Genomic DNA, 23,680 nt, shown 5'->3' with positions numbered 1-23,680 from the left:
GAAGGAATCAGTGAAGCTTCTAGCATGGAATAGAAAGGGTCCCTTGGTCCTTCCTCACTGGTTACTAGTGGGATCTCCCCAGTTAAAACCTTCAAGTTGGCTTGACAGTCCACACATTAAAGATCCTCTACTACTTGGGATTCTAACAGCATCTAAAGTGCCTGTTTTGTAATCAGGTTATAGTTCTCCGCTACAGTGACTCCAGCACATGGTTATTTGTGGTAAACCAGCAGGAAGGTAAAACGTCCCCTAGGTAGTGCCAGATTGTTAGGGAAGCAAACAGATGGGTTAGTGCCCCTGATGGAGTTAGCGCCAAGTAAGGAAAGTAAAGCAATTCTAAGGAAGGGCAGAACATGTCAGTCTTTGTAACTACATCCAATTAAGAGGCCTCCTTTCAACTTTCTCTCTTGACAACTTGTTTTTATTCATCATCAGAAATTTCTTGGGGCTAAACAGATTTGGGACAAATATGTGTTTCCTCATTTGCTAGTGGTTTTAGCCTGTCTTCTGTAGTAAAACTCCTAGTCTTCATTCTTCATCTATGTGGTGGTATTTTACATTCTGAGATGAAGAAGACTAAGCAGGATGAAGAAATGCTTACCCTAGAGCACATGCTAAATATGTGCAGTCTAAACCTTCCAACTTGTGGAAAATAAGCACTTCCTCTAAAACAAATGCTACTGTCCTATCTGCCATCCCTAGCTTTCCTAAACTTCTTGGTGAACATCACTGTAATGAAATCAACAGTTGCCATCCCAGCATTGGGAATTGGTTTTATTTCCAGACTGGTAGGAGGATTCTAAGGTACAGAAGGAAAGAAGGTTCCCAGAGAAAGTCACAGTTACATGAGTGGGCACCAGACATCCTGGTTCAAGTATTTGTTGTGTACCTACTATATGCTGGGGATTGTGCTTATACAAGAGACTCATAGGTGGCACCAGGAAAGAGCCCTCCAAGGAAGAAACCAGAGAGTTGAGGAGTCAGGCCAATCCTATTCTCTGAGTAGAGAAAAAAGAGGTAAGAGAGAGGCAAGGCAAAAAGAAAAAGTAGGAACCAGTTGCCTACCCTGTGGGATCCTCCATTCACAGAGCACCCCTCAGTTCCAGGTACTAAACGCTTGGGCAGCTTGATTTTCCCTAAAATTTCACTTTTTCTAATTCAGTCGACATGTGTTGGACTTTATTATATACCAAATACTCGATTCAGCCCTTCACCTAAACACGTGGATGAGATTTGGCCTGCGTTCTTGAGAACAGGACATGAAGGTGGGCAAAGCTTACAACGAGTGTTCTTTCCTGTGAGGGACGTAGTACCATAACTACAGCTCACACCTGCAACTGATTTTGCATTCTTATAGAAATGTACATACCTTCAAGATATTATCACAACTCTTTGAGGTGATTATTATGATTATCTCTTTTTTTTTTTTTTTTTTTTTTTTTTTTTTTAGAAAATTATACCAGAATGAGAGATTCAATGGTCATCTGTTAACCACTGGCCTCAGAGTTGAACAGTGACTCCAGATCTGGGGCACAGCCTGTTCTGCAGAGACCTTTGACTTGAGCAAGCAGGGCAGGAAGTTGGCTGGGGTGGCCGGGGAAACTCTGGCAGGGTGTCAGCAGAGCCAGTGGGGTGTGGTCTATGAGTGTGAGGTGCAGAGAGGGAAAGCAGGAGCCCAGGCAGAATTTTGGGTCATTATTTCACTGTCAGGGACCTTGAACTCCAAACCAAGGAACTGGATTTTGTGTTGCGGGCGGTGAGAAGGCTAACAGAGAGCAGATTAACCTGCTCCCTGATGTCAGCTGTTTATTTCTAAATGAGGTAACACTTCACGGTAGGATGGAATATCAATTACAGGCATTATGATTGTTTTAAATGTGCATATGCAGAGTAATCAGAAATTAAACTGGGCCAGAAATAACCAATGCCATAGTTAGCAAAAAAAAAAAAAAAAAAAAAATCACTTTTGATTATAATTATTTTAAATCACTGGTGTTCCAGGTAGCATCCTTATTTAGATAGATAGCAATGATGATTTTTTAAATGCTCACTTAGCATCTTCATAGACATTTCCAACACTCCTGATCTTTAAGTAGCAACACTTTTAAATTGCCTTATTTTTTTCTTACTTTAATTTAATTCTTATTTTTATAAAGTATATTAGACTATATGATTCATCTGAAGATGACTCAGTAAAGATTACTGGAGTAGGTAAACTTTCCACTTGATTTTAAAAACCTGTCCCATCTCTTTCTTCTTTTGATTTGCAAAATGTCAGAAAATACCAGATAACCTCCAGACAAAGCGAGAGTCGAGCATTTCTGGAGCTCTTTAGGGAAAGTAAAAACATGATCAAATTATGGCAGCGCTGGCTCCTACTCCTTCCCACCCCTCAGGGACCTTTCTCAATCAGCTCCTGCTCCCCTCTGTCTTCCCTGTGTACCTTGGACCTTATGTCCCATTTTCTCTTACTAAACCTATGCCTCGCCTAAGGAATGTGGTTTCTCCCCCAAAGGTTCATATGTCAGACTTGGTCCTCCATGTGGTGGCGTAGAGGTGGTGGGTGTTTAAGAAGTGCCACCTCTGTGGAGGTTGCAAGACTGGCCCCTCCCCTCTCTCTGGCTTCCTGGTGATATGATTTCTCCCTCTTGCATGTGCTCCTGCCATCGTGGTGCCCTCCGTCATATGGAGGCACCTAAGGAGACCTTCCAAAGAACTGGCCGTTTGTTCTCTTAGCCTCCAAAACTGTAGGCTAAGTAGGCCTCTTTCGTTCATAAATACTCAGCCTGAGTTATTTCATTGTAGTAATGAAAAATGGCCTAATACAGTAAATTTCCTAAAAGCGTGATCTACATCTTGGCTATGATACATTCCTTCACCCCGCACCCCAAACTGCCTCTTCCTCATCTTCTAGTGGCTTTTTCTCAAATCCCATTCCCCCCATCCCCTTTCTTAATGAATTTGGTACCATTTCCCAGAAACTCCAAACCTTCCCAAGATACCTACACCATTCTATTTTGCTCTCCTTGGTTCTTCTTTCTTCACGACCATCACTGGTTCCCTTTTCTTCTTCCTCCTGTTTGCTAAAAAGGGGCATCTGTCCTAGGCTCCAAGCTCTTTAAACTCCATGTTCTCCAAACTCTTCCCTCACACAGATAACTCTCGGGTTGTCTCTCCTTCCCACTTCTCTCATCTTGTAGACCAGACTAACGACACATTCTCACTTCAGATATGAGTAACCCCAAAAACCCATGTGAGAGATAATTCAAGAAAGTTTAGAAGTAAAACGATTGGGTTATGAGAGCCTTCAACTCATCAGTGCGTTAATCCACTCCAATGGATTAACTGGGTGATAACCTGCAGGCAGATAGTGTGTGACTGAAGGAGGTGGGTCTCTGGAAGGTGAGCCTTTGAGGTATATATTTTGTCCCTGGTGAGCTGAGCTCAGTCTCTCTCTGCTTCCTGGCAGCCATGTCCTGAGTGGCTCTTCCACATCCTTCTGCCCTGATGTTCTGCCTCACCTCAGGCTCAGGGCAATGGAGTCAGCCGTCTATGGACTGAAACCTCTGAAACTGTGAGCCCCAAATAAACTTCCTCCTCTAAAATTGTTCTTGTCGGGTCTTTTGATCACGACAGTGAAGCTGATCAAAACACTTGGTCATGGGGCTGGGTTGTGGCTTAGTGGTAGAGCACTTGCCTAGCATGTGTGAGGCACTGGGTTCAATTCTCAGCACCACATATAAATAAATGAGTAAAAGAAAGGTCTATCAACACCTAAAAAAAAAAAAACAAAACACTTGGTCATGCTGCCAGCATGTCAAATTTCAACCAAACTTTGTTCAAAACCGGAGTTTACATTGCAGGTGGTTTTATTGCAGACCGAAATAAGGCTAGCTTTGTCAGCCCATCTCAAAAGCTGACTTGTCCATATTTTTTTCTTCATCCCACTGATCTTTGAACCTCCAAAGTGCTTTGTTCAAACTTTCACTGGATGACAGTTACCACAGGTTGAGTGGCTCATAGTTTTTGGTGTCATAATCTTATTATTTAATAGTTTTGTGACCTTTGTGCCTTACTTTTCTCATCTGTAAAATTGAATCTTCATCATAGGATGAGCATGAGAATTAAATCAATTCGTGTAGTTAAAGTGTTTAAAAGAGTGCCTAGAACAAAATAACCAACTCCATAAATGTGGTGGTAATTATTATCTCTATACTATGAGACCCCTAAAAGTGGAGACAGCATTTCACTCCTCTTTGAATCTCCTGCAGCACCTACTATGGCAATTTCCATGTAATAAATGCCTAAGTTACTATTGCAAAGGATAACAGAAAAGATGCATGTGTTCAGAATTTTTTCTAAAAAGTAGAATTTGAAGTCTTCTGCACTTGGGGTTTTATTAGGGTAAAATACACACATACACACACACAAACACACACACACACACACACAGGGAAAAAGTTACCTTGTTCTATGTCTACTGCACAACTTTTATATCTAAGGTAGTATGACAAGAGTCGTTCATAATGGTCATACTGATATAAGACCCTGTTTCAAGACCCTGAAGGACACTTTGAATCATCAGATTAAATTATATATGAAGTTTGGTTCTAGGTGTGAATTTTATTACACCAGAATTGTTGTTTAATTACTATTTTTAAAAGGGTAACTCTTAATAACTGTGGTTTTGTTCATGAGAGCTCCTGATTCTCAGCTGTGGATAAATGCACTTCTGGAGGGAAGGAATGAACCAGCACCATGGCTTCATTGCTAGGGTTTCTTTTCTATTGCAGTGTGGATATGTGTTCTGGGTCAGGAGTGCCTGTATAAAAGTAAGCCATTACATAAAGCTCTTTAAGATGTATGCACTTTCTTTTATGCCTCTATCATGGTAGGATTGTTATGTAATGCCTGGATTTAAGCACTTCTGCCTTTAACCACAAAGGTCAAAGCAACAAAATTGTGTGTTTAGAAAGATACTCTATCCCCTGTAGTTAAGCCCATGGACTTCTTTGTGTTCTTTCAATAAATGTTCACTGATGGTTAATATACTGTAGTGGGTTTCTATTACCAGCAATCAAATAGTCTTGCTGAGGCAGCACTGTCCCTGAGCTAGAGAGACTACAGGAGAGGGGCAGAGAAACACCCAAGAGGCAGTGTTGTTTAATGGAGAGAGCCCAGGCTTTGAAATCAGACATGGATCCAAGTCTTTGTTTCATCATTTACTAGCTGTGTAGACATGTTGAGATTGAGTTACTTCATGTGGACTGTAATAATAAAAGTATTAATCATGTAGGATTTCAAAATTCTGATGAGAAACAATGTTTGTAAAAAGAACCCAGTACTTTGTGTCTGGTGCAAAGATGCTCTGTTATTCCTGAAAGTTTTCATTTCAATAACCTGAAAGTAACCTTATCAACTAATAAATACAATAGAGAAATTATAGAATTAATCAATTGGTTGGATGCATCTCATATAACACCTAATTTAGGATTTAAAGAACAAAATCTAAAAATAAGGCAAATTTTTGTAAACAGGAATAAAAAGTAGATACATTTTACTGGAGAAAATTACTCTTATTTTAACACCATTCTTACCAAGGGAGGTTGAAGATTCAACCATAAATGGAAGGCTCAGATGGGTTCATGCAGATAACCTGATAGAATGTAATGGAACCTGGGGAGAAAGCTCTATTTCTGTTGGAAATGTAGTTTGTGGAATCAAGCATTTGATGTTCTTTTCTAACTACAGGAAGCAATAAAAAATGAGGTATATTCTATCAAGCAAAAAGGAAGACAGAATCTATTTGCTACTGAAAGATGATAGTGTGGTAAATTCTCTTGTCATTTTAGAGCATCTTAACTATATTTATTGGACAGAGTGAGTACAGCAGAGTTTCTGGGTATTTTGATGAATGCCACATGAACAAAAATTCCAATACTACCTATCTGATAGTGATCTCAGACTAGGTGCATCATAGTCATTGGACAATTTGTTATTGTATGATGCCAAGTTATTTGCTGAGGTGCCATATTTGCACTTAATATGTATCAGAAAGAAAATGTAAATCACCAGTTTCTAAGTGTTTGCCCTGGTGGAGGAAAAAATAACCTCATTAATTTCAATGGAAACATTTTGTTTTTAGTTTTGTAAGTAACCTTTGGAATACGGTGCTAGAAATAATTTTCTGTGATAGTCTAGAAAACAGTGAAGAGGCTGCTTATTACCTGGGATTTCTCCCCACCCTTCACAAAGGGCTGGCTGCCTCCTTCCTCAGGAGAGGAATTACCTTTGGGTACCAGTGGGTAAAAAACACAGGAGGCCCCCCCCACACAATGCTCCCTCCTCTGGGACCTGTAACACTCCCTCCTCTTGTCCCCTTACCACCTCTAGGGGTGGCAGAGTTTCCCATTCTTGATAGGCCATAAGTGCTAGGTCATTTCTGGTTAATTTTCTTAAACTTTGCTACACTTTAAAATTAAACTCCTCAGTTATCCTTTTGAGTCTTCTGTTTCCTGCTGGGCTCTGGCTGACAGAATGCATTCATAAAAAAAAAAAAAAAAAAAAAAAAGAAAGAAAGAACAGTTTTGTCGCTTTTAAAGATAGTACTTAAAACTAATTCTTTTTTTAAAGTGTCGCCTAATAGAAGTCATTAGAGATGGCATGTTCTGATGAATAAACAGGTCTTATCACTGTTTGCTGTTCTAAATAAAGTTTATCGGCTTTAGAATTGAAAAAAAAAAACTGGATTGAAATTCACTCCCTTTATCTGTGGGACAGAGGGCCATCCAGTCTATTCCCAGAAGGAAAACAGATGACAGCAAAATGTGGATCTTCTCTGTGCTCTTCCTTCATTTTTCTCTAGGGAAGAAGAATGTATTAAAGGGTCTGAGGAGGTCTGGCCTAGGCCCCTCTCTCCCTGCCAGCCTGTCCTAACTGCAGACCACCTCTGCTCTGATTCCCATGTTGTAAGCTATGTCCAGTACAAGGATAGGGTGGGCAAAACCACTGGGTGTGAAATGGGTAGAAATCACAGGAAGCCTTACTCTGGCAGTAGTCAAGCAACTTCATCACTAGTGACGATTTGATTTTTATTCATTTGGTATATTTCTCAACCAAATTGCAACTTAGAGATGAAGTGGGACTGAATAACACCCTAAAATCCTGTTTTAATATGGATATGGAAAGAGTGAAAGTTCTATGAACCACCCTCCATCCTTTATTCCTGAAATTATCCATAAAACATACTGTAGCTTCTTCATCTTCCCGCCTCCTGCTTACTGAATTCATCCATTGACTCTAAGAATTTTCTGCAGTTTACAACCCAGATCCGCTCACTTTGGGTTCCCTGGGGGCTCTGCTCTTGGTTTTCTTCTTACCTATTCACTCACATCATTTCCATCACCTTGGAGATCCCCATTGCTAATGCTTCTGGTAGAAGAACTAGAATATTATGCACCCTATGGGCCATTAGTTAAAAGCCTGTCATGCCCACCATTTTTTCAGCCTGAAGGTCCCCTCAGGAACCTCCCCACCACACCCACCAAGTCAAATTCCTGATTAGGTCCTCCTAATTAATGGCTTTTTGGGAAAAGAATTTGAGACCAGTAGGAGGGAAGAAAATACCGTGAAGGCCAAGGCCAATATTGAAGAATATTAATTCTGCACAATAAAACCATGTAGAAGAAACTTTATATTAAAGGCTGGAGACTGAAAAACATACAAAATAAAGAAATCATCATCATCTTCTTCTTCTTCTTCTTCTTCTTCTTCTTCTTCTTCTTCTTCTTCTTCTTCTCCAATCCCTTCCCCTCCCCCTCTTTCTTCTCTTCCTTCCCCTCCTCCTTCTACTAATTCTTCTTCTTTACTAGGAATCAAACCCAGGGCCTCACACATGCTTAGCACATACTCCACCACTGAGCTGCACTCCTAGCCTAAGAAATCCTCTTCTGTATTTAGTGACCATAAAAATAATCTTATTATCTTCCTTCCCCAAGCCAGTTCTTCTGAACTCTCTATCTGGAAAATGGCCTTGTATTTTCTTGCTCATCTGGTTTTAGTGCTAGGGCTCAGGGGAGGCAAGTGAGGTACCTGGGTGTAAAATTTAAGGAGTTGCTTTCGGATTTAAGGGCAGCTTTCGGATTGAAACCCCACATCTAATCAGTCAGCACTCTGCCCCCCGCCCCCATCCCCTCACATTATCTCTTAGTTGCAGTCCCACCGTGGTGGGTGCTTGGCAGGGGAGGCTCAGAGCTAGGCGAACATTTCCCTCCTCTTGTCCCTGTGGCTGCTCCAGTAGAGGCCTGGTCATTTGACACCTATTTGCTATTAGAATTATGTTACAATTAACTTCTTTATTCTTCTGATCTTTAGTATCTTGTACCCTTACGGTGTCTATGTGACAGTGAGTTAAAGAATAGCCTCATGGGTTCAATCCCCAGCACCGAAAAAAAAAAAAAGAATAGCCTCAAATCCTTGGCACAGACTTTCAACTTTCTTCCTAGTGCAAAAGAAGCTTTCCCCAGCACTACAATTCCCACCCCGAGGACCTTACAGCCAGTTCAGCTGCTCACCGCTCTCAGCCGAGGCCGTGCACATCCACGTCTTCACTCCCTATGTGATGTTCTTTCCATATTCTGGTGAACCTTCTTCCCCTGGCAAAACCCAGACGAGGATGCAGCCCTGAAGTTCAGCTTCCTGAGAAGCCTTCCCCTCTGTTGCTCAAGCTGGTATCGCAGCTCTGATTTCACACCATTTTCATCTCGTCAGCCTTGACACACAGCCACCATCCCTCTACCCCAACATCAAGATGGGGGCTCCTTGGCTGTTGGCACAGGGTCAAGCTGCCCTCATAACCTGCACACTACTTTGTGTGAAAGGTTAACTCCATAAATACTGACTAAGCCCAAGTATGCAACTGGTACAAAGGCAACTTTTTATAAGGGATTATTATTATTTTTTCTTCTGATAACGTTTCCCCCTCCTATTTCTACTGCCTTCTTTCCCTTCTACCTCTTCATCTTTGACTTTCAGTTCTAACACCGAGATAAAATATGCAACTAGACTTTCACAAAAAGCAGAGAACAACCATTAGAAGATTTAGCATGGTGAGGGCCAGAGCTGTCATCTCTCGACTCACAGCTCTGTTCTTAGTGGTTGGTACACAGTAGGTGCTCAATAACTAATTACCAAAAGAGTGAATTTCTAACAAGTTTCATTGTTTTATGCCACTGTTGGATTGCTTACGATTATAAAGAGTTCATGTCAGGATTTATATCACTTTCAAGTTTTTAAAAACTGAACTACCTGCACCAACCCCGCAGAGTACAACATGAAGAGTGTTCCTTACTACTCCTTAGATCTTTATATTAATAATCCAAGAGGCACATTAACCAGGCTGGGGTTAGACCCTGTATTCCTGGAGGGAGGAGTAAGGTAAGTGCTAGGTCTCAGCCTCCGGGCACATCTCCAGGTGACTTGGTCTGTTACAGCTTTTGCATTTCCCAGTAAAATCATGACAAGACAGGGAGAACTTTCTACATTTAGTAACATTTATTTATGCATTCAGTATCAAGTACATAAGTGCAAATATCCAGAGTCCATAATTAAGTACATTAGGAACTACAGAGAAAGTAATACAAATTGTAATAAATTTAACATGCTGGTACTTTTCGTTACCATACATGTAAATCAGCCCATCAATCCCAGACAACAAAAGTACTGCATGTTCGTTTTGGATGTATTCATTTATTTAATTATTTTAAGTTATACAAAACTGATTACCATAAGTACGGTCGACTGTTTTTTTTTTTTTTTAATTTTTATGTTGTGTGTGTTGGAAAAATGCTAAAACGTCAGTCTACAATTCTATATAATGTTATTAAAGATTAATCCAACCAGCAACCCAAGGACATATAAGCAATTTCCACTATTGCGCCAGTGCACTGGGCAGGAAAGGCCTAGCCACGGGGGACGTTAGACGCTACAGAAGCATGGCAGAGAGAAGAACACCGAAGGAGGAAGGGGAACGTGGGCTCTCACCATCATGCACTTTTTTTTTTTGTTTTGTTTTTAGCAACACGAAATTAAAAACCACATCTAATACACTTTTCTCTACACTTTAGTGCTTGACACAAGTGACTCAAATATCCTAAGAGTAAAGGAACAGCCTAAAAACAGCTGTTTTAAAGTTTGCCTCTAAGAGTATGGTACTGGGTAGGGGGAACAATCAATTTGCAGTAACGAGTAAGAAGAGAGCTGGCGCCTCTCCAGACGTCCCTGTTTGTGTCCAGTCCCCGCTGGGATACCTGTCTACTCAGCGTGTCTTTTGGCACCTGGGATTTTAGCTTGAATCCTAAGAACAAACAAAACAAGACAAAAAGTAAAGGGATAAATTGTTAATGTTAATTAATGAAACCATTTTATGTATTCATTCTGTTTCTTTAATTAGCTAAGATTAATTACATAAGATTCTGGAAGATATGGTTGTGTGTGTGTGTGTGTGTGTGTGTGTGTGTGTGTGTGTGTCTATAAATATTCTTCTAAAGAGCAATAAGAAGGAAACGAAAATTGGAAGGAAATGAGTGACCCAAGGAAGCTGCCTTCTTTACAGTATAAATTTTTAGGTAGATGAACATGCTGACTTATTTCAGGACTATAATGTGATACAGTGACAGTAGCCATTGATCCCCTAATCTGAGGCATTTCTGAAAGACAAAGGAGAGTGCAGTTCCTACCTGTGCGAGGAAGACGAGCATAAACACAGATGGTTCCGGATGAAAGAACCTGTGTGTATCCTCAATCTGGCCAAACTACTCAGAACTGGAAGTAAGAAACCTGGATCCCCATCCGAGTTTTGCTACTCACTCAGCTGATGAACAGCTTTTCGGACCCTGGACACTCATCTTTCATATGTGGGTGCACAGCAGGCTGTCACCAAGGCGCCTGTGATTCTGTGGTGCTCACAATACGGTTGTGTCATTTCAAGGTAGGTTTACACCAGAAGTGTTTTGTTTGGCAATGTGAAACTTAATGAGTTCATCATGCAGATTTGAATTGAGACTCTCCTCTATGCCAGGCACCCTTCCACATTCTGGAATTCAGTGGTCAACAAAAGGAAGAAGGTACCTGCTCCCATGGAGTTTTCATTCTTGTAGGGGTTGAGAAGAGAAAAACAAGTAGACAAGAGAAGTTGGGATGATGACAAATGCTATAAAACAAAACAAGGCAGTAGGAAAGGAAGTGAGTGGGCAATGTCCCACAGATCTGAGAAACAGATGCCCAGAGGACAGGGAGGAGCCAACACACTCACGCAAAGATCTGGAGGTTTCAGGCAGCAGCAGCAGCCATTGCAAGGGCACTAAAGGAAGGACACGTGTAGGGGAAAAAGAGGGTACAGCCCTCTGAGCTGAGGCGTGGCGTAGGGAGGCCTGAGAGGCAGGCAGTACCCAGATGATGTTGGAACTTGTGGGCCATGATAGGGAATTTAGATTCTATTCTGTGTGATGAGAGGCCATTGAAAAATTTTATGCTGGGGAATGATGTGATCTGATTTACGTTTTAAGAAGATCATGATAGTGGTTATTTGAAAAAATTGGGGAAATGAGAGTAAAGCAATAATGGAGGAAGGGACACCTATGGCATTCCGGGTACCAGAAGACAATGACCAGAGTTTTGTGGCAGATGTGGAAACAGGTGTCTACAGGCAGGTGACCAGTCTGTTTGGAATCTGGTTTGGAAATGGAGCTGAAAGGACCCACGTGACCTGTTGACGTGTTGAATGCATGGGCACAAGGGGAAGAGGAAGAAAAATAAAGGAAGATTCTTTAGTTTTGGGCCTGAGCGACCATGTAAATGATGATACAATGTAATTACCAGGTTGGAGAGGACTGAAGGAAAAATGGGTTCCGATGAGGAATTGCAAGATATTTGGCTATGTAAATCTGAAATGTCTATGGGACATAGACCAGAAAGTATCAGATAAGCAGGTGAGTGGACCTGGTGCTCAGCAGAGGAAGTCTGGCTGGAAACCCAAGTATGGAACCCTTGACATTTGAAGCTATAGGATCAGAAGAGAGGTGGATGAGAGGAGAAGCCAGGAGCGACAGGACATAGTGACAGTGGCCACCTAACTTCTACATGGATACTCGAATGAATGACAAGGAACTTACTGCTCCATGGGGCAAAGGCTTACATTGTGGAACAACTGTTTTATCTCATATTTTATTAGAATCTCAGAACATCTGAAATTTCTGCTTTTAAGAGAAAAAGAGAAAGCCTACTTCTTTCACAGTGTTAGACCTCCAAATACTTGAGGGACAGCCATTGTGTTATTTTTAAAGTCATCTCTTTTCCAGGGTCATTCAGTGAATTTTGATCTTCACTAGTCATTACTGTCAGATTTCTAGTACCTCAGTACTGGAATTACTGTATGGCATTACTTCAGTAATATTAATGCATCTCTTAAAACACTCCACCCTGAAATAAACTGAACACACATGTGAAAGGACCAAAATGGAAGATAGCAACTCTGCCCTTTTTTTCATTTAGACTTAGACTTTATATTAGTAACTTCTAAACTTGCACAAATTTTTTAAAAAGATGCCTCAGCATACCATGACTCACATTTGACTGGGACCAATTAATCAAATTAAAAATCTCAGGTATTTTTTTATACCCACTACTGTTATAGTTTATCTCATCCACCCTTCCTCCATTCTTTTTTGAAGTTGACTTAAAAAAAATCTAAATATAAAACTTTTCCTATTAATTTCATTTTCTTGATTCAAATTCAGCCTCCTAGAGGTCCTTTGAGTCATCTTGAATCTTGCCCTCTCTGAATCTGCTTTTGCTCCAGGATATGTGCCACCTAGAACTTTGGAAATTATATTTGATTTATCTTCACATGGCTAGGAGAAGTAATGGTGTTGAAAGGGATGGGCTAGAGGCCGGGTGCTGCAGCACATTACTATGCCTTGCCCCAGGCAGATAACTGGTGCATTAAGGAACACCTTTTGGGTCTTCTACTGACTGTGCTATTATCTCTGGTTTTCTACACAAGAATGCCAGGAAGACTTGAGTACCTCACTGAAATGAGAATACTCACTGCCAGAACAGTATAGAATCTCTCCAGTTAGTGAACACACACACACTCTATTCTGAGTACCTACAGTTTTACTAATTCACTCTGGAATTTTTCTTGGAATTAGACATTCAATTGACCCAAAGGTAAGTTCTAGAATCTGTGCTTCCTTCCCATTTGAAAATTGAAACGGCTCCAGTTCAATTTCAGGTTTCAGGGAAGTCTTTCAGTCTCTGAGATTTATTAGAGATCACCAAGAAGGTTTCTACATAAAATCGCAGGCACTTTCACTGCCCCAGACTAGAATTCACCTAGATATAGGCAGCTATATTCACTTCTGGCAGATTTCTTATGTTCTTGCTTAAAGATGTAATTTCCTCTACAATCTTTATTTTGCCTTTTCTAATTTGAGGCCTTTTCAAAACTCTAATAGTGTTTCTACATATCACCCCCCCACCCCATCTTAGAGCTGGAAAACTGATATGAAGAAAGGTTAAATGACCTGGACAGGGTAACTCAGTATGGAGAAAGAGTGGCATGAGGGTTCCGTGGCTCAGTCTGGAACTGTCCTAGATCTCTACACAGTAACAGGCTGTTGAGGAGGAGGAAGTGGAAGAGAAGGATATGTAACAGTTCTTGTTTCCCATGTCCAAGTAAGAATACTCTACAGATGCTAACTTATTTAATAGACAACAACCCTATGAAGTAAGTACTAATATTTCCAATTTACCGATAAGGAAACAGGTTCACAGAGACAACATTTATGATGAACTCATACTGCATAAATGCCAGAAATGGACTTAAACTAGTCTCTCTGATGAACCATCGAGTTCTTAACTGACTAAAATGGTATAAATTCTTCGGTTAGAATTATTCTAACATGAAATCAGAATTTTAGAGGTCAAGGAGACATGAGAGGTAAGAGTTCATCAAGAAATTTCTTTTAGACTTTAGTGCCAGACAAAACAGATTACTTAACCTAATTTCTCTTTTTGTTCTAGCTACCAGAAAGCTCAGAAACGACTCAGAATAAAGGTCAATCACAGAAGTCCTATCAGTCCTCATAGATAACATGTTCTCTCTCTGTTCCTTCATATAGTCCTGATTTCCAAGTGTAATTTAACAACTACATTGTGTGGGGGTCTGGGTGGTGGTGCGGGATTTTCTCTGCCATTTGCTTTCCCTTCATTTTAATAGTCTGTGCCCTGAACAGTTTTGTTGGAATTATGATTTCTCCTAGCTGATTGCCACATCTCCTCTGGTCTTTCTCCTCTCCAGTTCTTCTCTCACTAGACTGTCATGGCTGATCTTCACAAAAGGCAATTCTGATTACATCGATCTCCTTAGAAACATCACGAGCTAGCCATTTCCTATTGGGTCAGGGTCAAAACTGCTCAGAGCATTCAGGTCCTGGTCTCAGCTTCTCTTCCTACATTTCTTCTAACTGATCTTTCCACACAGTAAGCTTTGGACATACTGTCTGACTCACTGCTTCCCGAACATGACCCACATTTTTCAGGCTCTTTGTTTTTGCTTGTTTCATTTCTTCTTCTTGCAGAGTCTTTTACCCTATCATCCACTGGGCTGCTGTTCACCCATTCTTCAGTGCCCAGGCCAAATGCCACCTTTCCTTAGTGGCTTTCCATTGATCATTTAAGAAGGATCAATTGTATCCTCATTGCTCTGACTTTAGTATTTTATGCAACTCAACCTGTATTTCTTAAATTGTCTTATAGTTGTTTCTTTTTGTCTGCACCAATAGGCTGACAGATGGATTTATTTCATTCATCTTTTTACCCTCTGTGTTTATTATATGAAGTATCCAGAACAAAATAGGTACTCCTTTTTTTAGAACCAATCAACCAGCACTGCCTACTCCCCATTAATAGATATGATTTTCTCAAGATCCCCAAACTGAGTATTGTACAACTTAGGTCTAGAACTTCTATTTTCCTGTATCCAAACTCCTATTCTGGTGTTCTGTACTATAGTTTCCATAGTTCTAACTGCCAAAAAAGTTACCTGGGAAAGTCACTGAAATGTAAATTTCAGGTCACCAACCCTAGAAATCCTCATTCTATGGGTCTGATATGGAATTTGTGTTTCAAACAGGTTCTCCAGGTTTGGGCACCACCAATTTTCACATGATGCCACGCTACCATTTATTAAAATAAAATAATGACTTTTGTCCTTCATTGGTTTATTTTTATTAGATGTTGGTCACACTGGGTTCAAGCTGATAATTTCAGACATTTTGAAATGTGCCAAAGATCAGTTACGGATCCATATTCACCACACAACCTGAGTTCCTTAAGAGTTTAAGAGGAGAATGTAAATGATACATAGTAAAGATAAAATCTGTATACACTTCAGGAGGGATTGTTGATGATATGTAACCGAATAGAGAGGAATTTTAAAGTGGTTGCCTTTCAATTTGTTTATTTTGCTTTTATACTTCTTTGCCTAAAGAAGGCAGCCTGATTCAGAAAATTAATGGTTAAATTGAAATAGAAACACTTGACATTTTCAATCTTTTAAACAATGAATAGCACTAATTTTTAAACCATCAGAGTTATCTTTTAAACTTTAAAATAGGTAAAGTTTTTGTTACCTAAATATTTTGATTATAAAATGCTGCCCTCTAAATCTGATCATCACCTGGGTCCAAATACATAGTTATTTGATTACTGGATGGAGTCCATATTAACTAAGACCCATCCTTTGGTGATATGTATTTGTAGCTGAAGATTAGTTCAACCTTCAATTAAAATCTTGAATAGTAATGACATCATAAAAACTATCATTGTAAATGGCAACAAACCTATATATACTAATGTAAGAATTAGGGAAAGCTACTCAGTTAAGATCATGTTAGGTGCAGATATGTAAAACTGAAATCTTTATTCCCCAATACATTAGATAGCCCATAAAATAGGGTCTGTTCAAGACTCTGGTTTAAAAAGCAATGGTGTTAGTTAAACACACTTATAGAGTTAAAGTAGTATAATTAAAATAGGTAACAAAATTTTACCTATTTTAAAGTTTAAAAGAGAACTTTAATGGTTTAAAAATTAGTGCTATTCATTGTTTAAAAGTTCAAAAATATTCGTTAACTTAAGTGTTTCTATTTAATTTTAACCATTAATTTTCTAAATCAGGCTTCCTTCCTTCTTCCATCTTGCTCTTGAACATGGGCCAACCCTCAGCTAGTGCTTTATTTACCTCATTCATTATTAAAACTCATTCATTATGATACTCAAGATAAATCCCTGGAGGTTTCAGTTAGATGCAAGTTGTGAAATTCATAGTTATTTTCTGAAATAGTATAATTGAGAAGGGAATGAATATATGACTTGAATAAGTAAAAAATCATACAGTAACCTATTATTTTACTATCTTTTTATTACACCTATCTAATCCATTCAAAGGCTTGCTTAAGACAGTGACTCCTTTTTATGAATCTTGCTGGACAACTTACTTGGCCACGACAGCATTTATGTGAGTCCTCACAAGTCCCAGATATTGGTCAATCTGTGCCTACAAAGAGAGAAATAATGAGCACATCCAAAGACCATGAGGTCAAAATTTAACATGAATGTCTGACCCCACAGAGAACTTACCTGGTGCTTAACATACACTACAGGTAGAGTAAACATTGAAACCACAGCTGGGATGAAAAAAAAATGCAGAGTTAAAATTCTGAGAGTTATCAATAATAATAAGTTCATAGACACATTTTATATACTTATGTGATATTGCAACATTATTTGGAATAACCAGTATTCTAGATGAAGGATGACAGGGCAGTTATAAGGAAAGTGAAAGGATGTCATTATTCTTAGAATGAGGGAGCCCTCCCAAGATGAAAATGCATGTCTCGCCATAACTGCTGCTATAAACAGATACATTTAGAAGCCAATATAACCCATTTTGGTTGAAGAAAAACAAAACCCTTCAGAATTAGAAATTCATTAATGATATCTAATATGTAATAGATTCTTTAATTGAACTGTGATAGTAAGGGAAATGCCCTGCACTCAGGGATATCTGGCATTTGTCCCTAGGAGTTTCTCAGAACAAGCTAAATGCTAACAGCCTAGGAAGCCTCATGTTCTCAGGGGGTGTGAAGGAAGACACAAAGCCCTCTTGTCCATCCTTACCCATGAGCAGCAGGGTCAGGCCATTGAAGAGGGCGCCGACATAAGTCAGGAGCCACATCAGGACTGCAAACTGAAGAATGAAAGGATGATCAGAGATCCTGAAGCCATTCCTGACAGACTCGAGCCTCCTATTGTTAATTTTTAGATTATAATTGATTTTTCTAATTAGTGTTTCAATTTTTTTTCCTAATTAGGATTTCTGATTAGAATTTTGTGGATTACAGTTATAGGCAATAGGAATTGAATTTCAATGGAATGATTTCAACAGGAAATGAAATAGCAATAGGTTTAAAGTCCATCATGGAATCACCGATGGGTTGTCATTAGCTCCCTTGGAAACTGTTGGATCACACTGTCATAAGGTTTGACAGAATCTGGGCAAAGAAGTCTAGTCTAGGGCTTGATAAACTATGACTTTTGACCTGTTTCTATATGGGCCCATAATTTAAAAATGTTTTCTACATTTTTTAATGGTCAAAATCAAAGAAGAGAAAAATGATATGTGAAATGATATTAAATTTAATTTTCACTGTCCATCAGTAGAGTTTTACTGGTATGCAGTCGCAATCTTTCACTGCTGTGTTACTGTGTTGTCTTTTGTGATTTTATGCCACAGTGACAAAATTGGATAGACAAAGTGTCCTCTGCAAAGCCCAAAATATTTACTCTCTGGTTCTTTAGAGAGAAGGACAGCTGACCCCTGCTCTGTCCCTATTTTTACATAGTGAAAGGAAACATTATCTTAGAAGCTCCAGGGCAGGTCATTATAATCTCCTGGTATCTGTCTTTAGTTACTCCTGTAAGTCACCATTCCCTGAATCACCTCAAGGATCACGACCACATCTCTCACTTTCCCCTCTGCCATTCCTTGAGCAGTACCAGGCCACCTGTGGTACAAGACCCCTGCCAGGGTGTGTACAGAGTGTACATGGAGGACACAGAACTTAGAGACCTTGTTCTGGCTGCCCCTCACTCTGCTCATGGCCTTCCTGAATCATAATTAGTTATCACCAGAGGTAAAGCCCGGGGCCCAGGTCCTCACTCACATTGGTCCGAGCCTACTTCTGCCCTTCAGATGGCTCTGCCTCAGGACACTCAGAGGTCTTACCATTAGTAGATTCCAGAGTTTCTTTGAATAAAGAAGTATGTATGTTTTCATATTTCCCAAACTAGATTTTTGTTTTAAAATTAATTTTAGAAAATTGGGTGGGGAATCAAAAATGGTTTAAGGACAGACATCCTGATGTGCTATGAAAAGAACAGAATTAGTAGTATGGTCTGGTTTTGATCCTAGCTTTGCCAGACTACTGGGCCACCTTGGCTAAGTATCTTAACCTCTAGGAGACAGTGATGTTTTCTGTGAAATGAAGGAATGGAGCCCACGGTGCCACAACAGGAGAGTTTCTGACTCTAGAATATAACTAGCATAATCTTCTCTATTATGTGGCAGTTTATAATAGTTTACTCTTAGGGAAAAACAAAACCACAAGATCATAAAGCAAAGAACCCAAGGAAACATACTTTTAAGGAATCCACCAGGTCCTGGACCAGGAAGAGCCTCCGGAGCTCTTTCAGTGTGCTGTTCACATAGAGCTGCAGACAGTCCGTGTACTTCTGAATCTGCTCCTGGGACAGGGTGATCTCAAGCTCCAGGTAGGCCCTGTCAACAGACCACAGCATCAGAGACGCTGTCAGAGGGATGGCACGCAGGCGCCACGACCCGGTGCCAGGTGAGTGTTCCCTCTCTCCAACTCCAGGGGTCATGTCGGTGGCTGCAGGGCACCCTAACTCAAGCTTCCTGTGCGTGGGGAACACAGGAATGGGGGTGGGAGAGAATCGTGACTGTTTCTAGCCACTGATGGCAGCATTACAGCCTGAGCTGATAGTTCAGAGAAACTGGCTGGAACTGGAGGAAAAGAAAAAAAATCAATGCAAAGCAGCTCATTTGCTAAATTCCCCATGACTGCGTGGAGATGAATTGTCTTCTTTAAATAATTGAACTACCTGAAAAACTTAGCTGCCAATTATTGTTCCTCATTAAAACTCTTAAGAATTCATGTTTAAATTCTGGAATTTATTTCCAGGTTTGTCTAGGGAGCACTGGAAACTCAAGAGACCTGGATCATGTTAAAACGCTCATTGGTTCTAGTAAATGGTATTTTTAGAAATGGGATCTTTAATTTGTTAAATTTAACTTGTGGGTTGGTAAAACATATAAAAACGTGATTTTTTAAATAAAATAAAAATATCTAAAAAACCCAACCTGAGCTTCCTCTGCTGGGCCATGCTTTCCGGCACAGGTCCCGCAGCCCCTCCCTTGCCTGCCTCTGCTGTTTCAAGATGGCACTTTGCCTGCCTAGAGGAAAATTCCTGGAGTTCTTAAAAGCCTGTTTAACTCTGGGAGTGTAGAAGAAAAGGTCAAAGCAACATTTGGCCTAAGTTGTAAGGAGTGTTAAGGACCAAATGCTGTGTCCCCTCAAAATTCACATGTTGGAATTCTCACCTCCAGTGATGGATGGCATTATGGTGTGGGGTCTTTGGGAGGTGATTAGGCTAAGAAGAAGAAGCCCTCATCAAAGGGACCCCTGAGGGCTCTTTTACCCTCTTTCTGCCTCGTAAGGACACAACCAGAAGATAGCAGTCTGCAACCCTACCATGTGGGCCATCTGGTTTAGGACTTCACAGCCTCCACAACCGTCAGAAATAAATGGATGTGTTTAAGCCACCTGATTTATACTCATTTGTTAAAGCAGCCTGAACTAAGTCAGGGACTTTACATTGAATACTATGGCTCTTCTTTCCTTTAGAAAAAAAAAAGAAAGGAAAAGGAAAGAAAGGGGAAAAACAACAACAACAACAAAAAAAACTAGTGATCTGTCTAGATAGTGTGTTCTGATTCAAAATACCCTGAGTCAGATGTTCCTTTTAATGATGAAAATGACTCAGTCAAAGGAATTCTTAATATTTTAAATTTGTCCCCTGAAGGAAGTGCTGAGCTAACTGTGGCTAGACTCCTGTTCCTATAACCAGGTATGAGAAGGGATAAGTCAAATGAGAGCTAAGTCCCTCATGCGACAGCCTGGAGGCCAGAACAGGGTGGAAACAGCATGGTAGAACATGCTGACTGTTGGATGAAGGGAGAGACTGGGACAGGAGAGGGATGAAGATGTGGACTGGTCACCAGTGAGGGCCACTCACGTAGGTGTCACATATGTTCCTTGTGTGGCCAGGTGATAGCCCAGAAGACCCACTCACTCAGCATTAGAAGGACAAACATATCCCTAGGGTGGGAATGCCCAGACAGTAACACTGTCTAACACCATGTCAGGACCCAGAGGCTGGGGAGGAAGGCCTGAGAGCAGCCTTCTCCTTTTGTCCAAAGCACCTGTAAACAGGCATCATTTTCCCTGTTAAGAGCCTGGTACCACTGAGGTCTTGGGGAGAGCCAGGACAGATACAGAGGTGGCATCAGTAAATACCCAGGGCCATCCACACATCTCATCCAGGACTCAGAACCGTCCCTCGATTGGTTGCAGAGGTGAAGACAGCCAGTAGGCAGGTGAGGGGAGGTGCTAATGGTCAATGCTGTAAGTGCCCTGGCTTATAAGTTGGAGGATAGACTGTGGCGGAGCTGGGTGGGGGCTGCTGGCCAGCTAACGCTGCCCTGTGCCACACTGCATGTGTCCTCTTTCTTAATAGATTGCCTCCCTTTTAAAAAGTTCCCTACTTTTCAAAACTCATTCTTTTTTTTTTTTTTTATTGTAAACAAATGGGATACATGTTGTTTCTCTGTTTGTACATGGCGTAAAGGCATACCATTTGTGTAATCATAAATTTACATAGAGCAATGTTGTTTGATTCATTCTGTTATTTTTTCCCTTCCCCCCACCCCTCCCACCCCTCTTTACCCTCTATACAGTAGTTCCTTCCTCCATACTTGCCCCCCTCCCTAACCCTAACTCTAACCCTTCAAAACTCATTCTAATCAGACTTCCCCAGTATAAAAATTCAGAGGAGGGCACATGATAAGACTGTTCGTGAACATTGTACCTCTCAGATGGTTGGCCCTTTGGTCTTAAATTTCCAGAGAGAGCATGGAAATAAAAATCAAACACCATAGCCCCTGGGAGTTTCATTTTGCTTCTTGGAACTTCAGTTTTTCCACCTGTAACATAAGGATTATAATGCCTGCCCTGCCTTCCTTACAGAGTTGGGAGGATTAGTAACTGATGGAGTACTTTTTAAGTGATAAATCATTATACACATATAATGGATTATGATTACTATTAGTAATTAAAGTACAAAAACTCAACACAGCAATAAGTATCAGAATAAGGATAATGAAGTTGGTTTCAGAAACCCACCCAAAATGTTAGCTATTAAAGCCAGGATATTAGGAGGTCTGTTGGTCTCAGAGAAACAAGTCCCAGTGCACCCCTGGGTTGGAGTGGAGGCAGGAGAGGAGCCCGGGGAGGTCAGGCGACTGGTCAGCTGGGGGCACTCACTTGAAAGGGTGGCCCTCGTCGGTTTTCTGCACAGCTTGTAAGACAGACTTGTAGATGCGGAAACTGATGGTGGCTGAGAGAGCGGCCAGGGCCAGGTAGGCCACAACGCTCACCACGCTGAACTGGGTCAGGGAGAAGAGCAGCAGCAGGAAGCTCCCAAACACAATCCCCGTCTGCTTGATGTCCCGCCAGTACAGCAGGTCGATAGCTGTGGGGAGGGGACACAAACACACACACCACTGAACTCTAGCAGTCCCAGAAGTGAGCGGCTGGCTCCGTCCACCCAGCTGCCGGTTCAGCAGGTTCCCACTGGGCATTTGGATTGCTAGTGGACAGATGGCTGCACCAAAGGGCGTTTACTGACACTCCATTTCAGTTTGAAAACTCTTTTCCATTGCTGGGGATAGTTCACAGATTCACAGAGAAGACTCCAGTGACCATATCTCTATGGTGTATTCCAGTGGGCTACAGCATCTATCCAGGGACTGGAATTATGTGGCTTTCAAATAGAGGATTCTGTGAAGTACTTGACATCCTGGGGATGTCATTGATTATGTGCATATCTTGATGCTCTGCAGACAATTTTGTGTCTCAATGAGGGTCTGTAGATATGTATATCATTCATATGAAAGGTCCATGCTAAGGAGAAAGAGAAGCAATCATGAAAAGAGATTTGGGACAAGTGGTTTTTTAGAACATGCAGGGAGGTCTTGTGAGACCTTGGCAATACCATATGCATTTGGATAAAGGTATGACCTACCCCCTAAACACAGGCAAAACTGAGGGGTTAGTGGCTTGACAAACCCTGGAGCTGATATTTGGATTGAGCTTTTGCATATGATTTATTTGCTTACATAATATAATTTGAAAAATCAGGAATGCAAGCTTTTTAAAATCTATTTCATATCTACCATTGTTATCATCCTTTTTTAATGTATAAACAAAAAGCTAAGTTCAAAAGAATAAAGCTAACCAGGTGTGGTGGCACATGCCTGTAATTCCAGCAACTCAGGAGGCTGAGGCAGGAAGATTGCTAGTTCAAAGTCAGCCTCAGCTACTTAGCGAGGCCCTAATAACGTAGCAGGATGCTGTCTCCAAATAAAAAAGAAGAAAAAAAAAAAGGGCTGGGGATGGGACTTAGTAGTAATGTGCCCCTGGGTTCAATTCCTGGTGCCAAAAATAAATAAATGAGGCCTGGGGAGATAGCTCAGCTGGTAGAGTGCTTGCCTCGCAAGCACAAGGCCCTGAGTTCCATCCCCAGTACTGCAATAAATAAATAAATAAATAAAGCCACAGCATTTCCAATGTGATACAAAATAGAAATATTTTGAATATTTCAGTTTCAGCCTTACTGAAGAATCTCTGCAAGTTCATTATCTTATTAGGCAAGTAGCAAATGGTCTTTATAGAATGTCATATCAATTCTCAGGATGAGAAAATAAGAAACAAATTTCCCATATGATAGACAGATATAAGTTGTAGTGGCTTAGACTGTCAGCTTTCTGTGCACCGTACCTGGGAACACCTGGTTTAGATTTTGATTTCAATCATTTGCTCATTCATTTGCTCAAAGCAAAACACAGGTAACCATGTTGAAGAGAGCAGGGGGTGTGGTGGACACACCTGTCCCATCATTCCTGAGTGTGCAATAAGCTGAAAGAGCCAAACGGGGTGCGGATTCCTTGTACAAAATGCCTGGGACTAGAAGTATTTCAGATGTTTTCTGGATTTGGAAATAGTTACATATACATTATGATATATTGGGGATGTGATCCAAATCTAAACATGAAATTCATTTATGTTTTATATACCCCTTATACACATAATCTTGAAGATAACTTGAGAGAATATTTTTAATATTCTGTGCATGAAACAGTTTTATGGTGTGGAATTTTCCACCTGTGCAGTTGCATTAACACTCAAAAAGTTTTGGA

At 40.6% G+C, this 23,680-nt stretch overlaps 1 protein-coding gene across 2 annotated transcripts in view; it reads right to left on the bottom strand.

The window, feature by feature from the left end:
- Nucleotides 1-9,530: 9,530 nt before the first annotated feature.
- The window catches only part of RTN1 (reticulon 1), a 279,751-nt gene continuing 265,601 nt past the window's right edge, over nt 9,531-23,680 (bottom strand). For both annotated transcript variants that reach the window (XM_079125816.1, XM_079125817.1), the window contains 6 exons: nt 21,747-21,954; nt 18,763-18,901; nt 17,242-17,311; nt 16,702-16,748; nt 16,560-16,618; nt 9,531-10,354 (listed from right to left, as the gene is read on the bottom strand). In XM_079125816.1, coding sequence (XP_078981942.1) covers nt 10,312-10,354; nt 16,560-16,618; nt 16,702-16,748; nt 17,242-17,311; nt 18,763-18,901; nt 21,747-21,954 — 566 coding nt within the window. In that variant the 3' untranslated portion in view covers nt 9,531-10,311. The remainder of the gene's footprint in view (nt 10,355-16,559; nt 16,619-16,701; nt 16,749-17,241; nt 17,312-18,762; nt 18,902-21,746; nt 21,955-23,680) is intronic.

This window comes from Sciurus vulgaris (genome assembly GCF_902686455.1).
Source record: "Sciurus vulgaris genome assembly, chromosome: 2".
Taxonomy (NCBI): Eukaryota; Metazoa; Chordata; class Mammalia; order Rodentia; family Sciuridae; genus Sciurus; species Sciurus vulgaris.
Note: the sequence above shows the minus strand (reverse complement) of the source record. Positions and strands in the feature narration are given on the sequence as shown.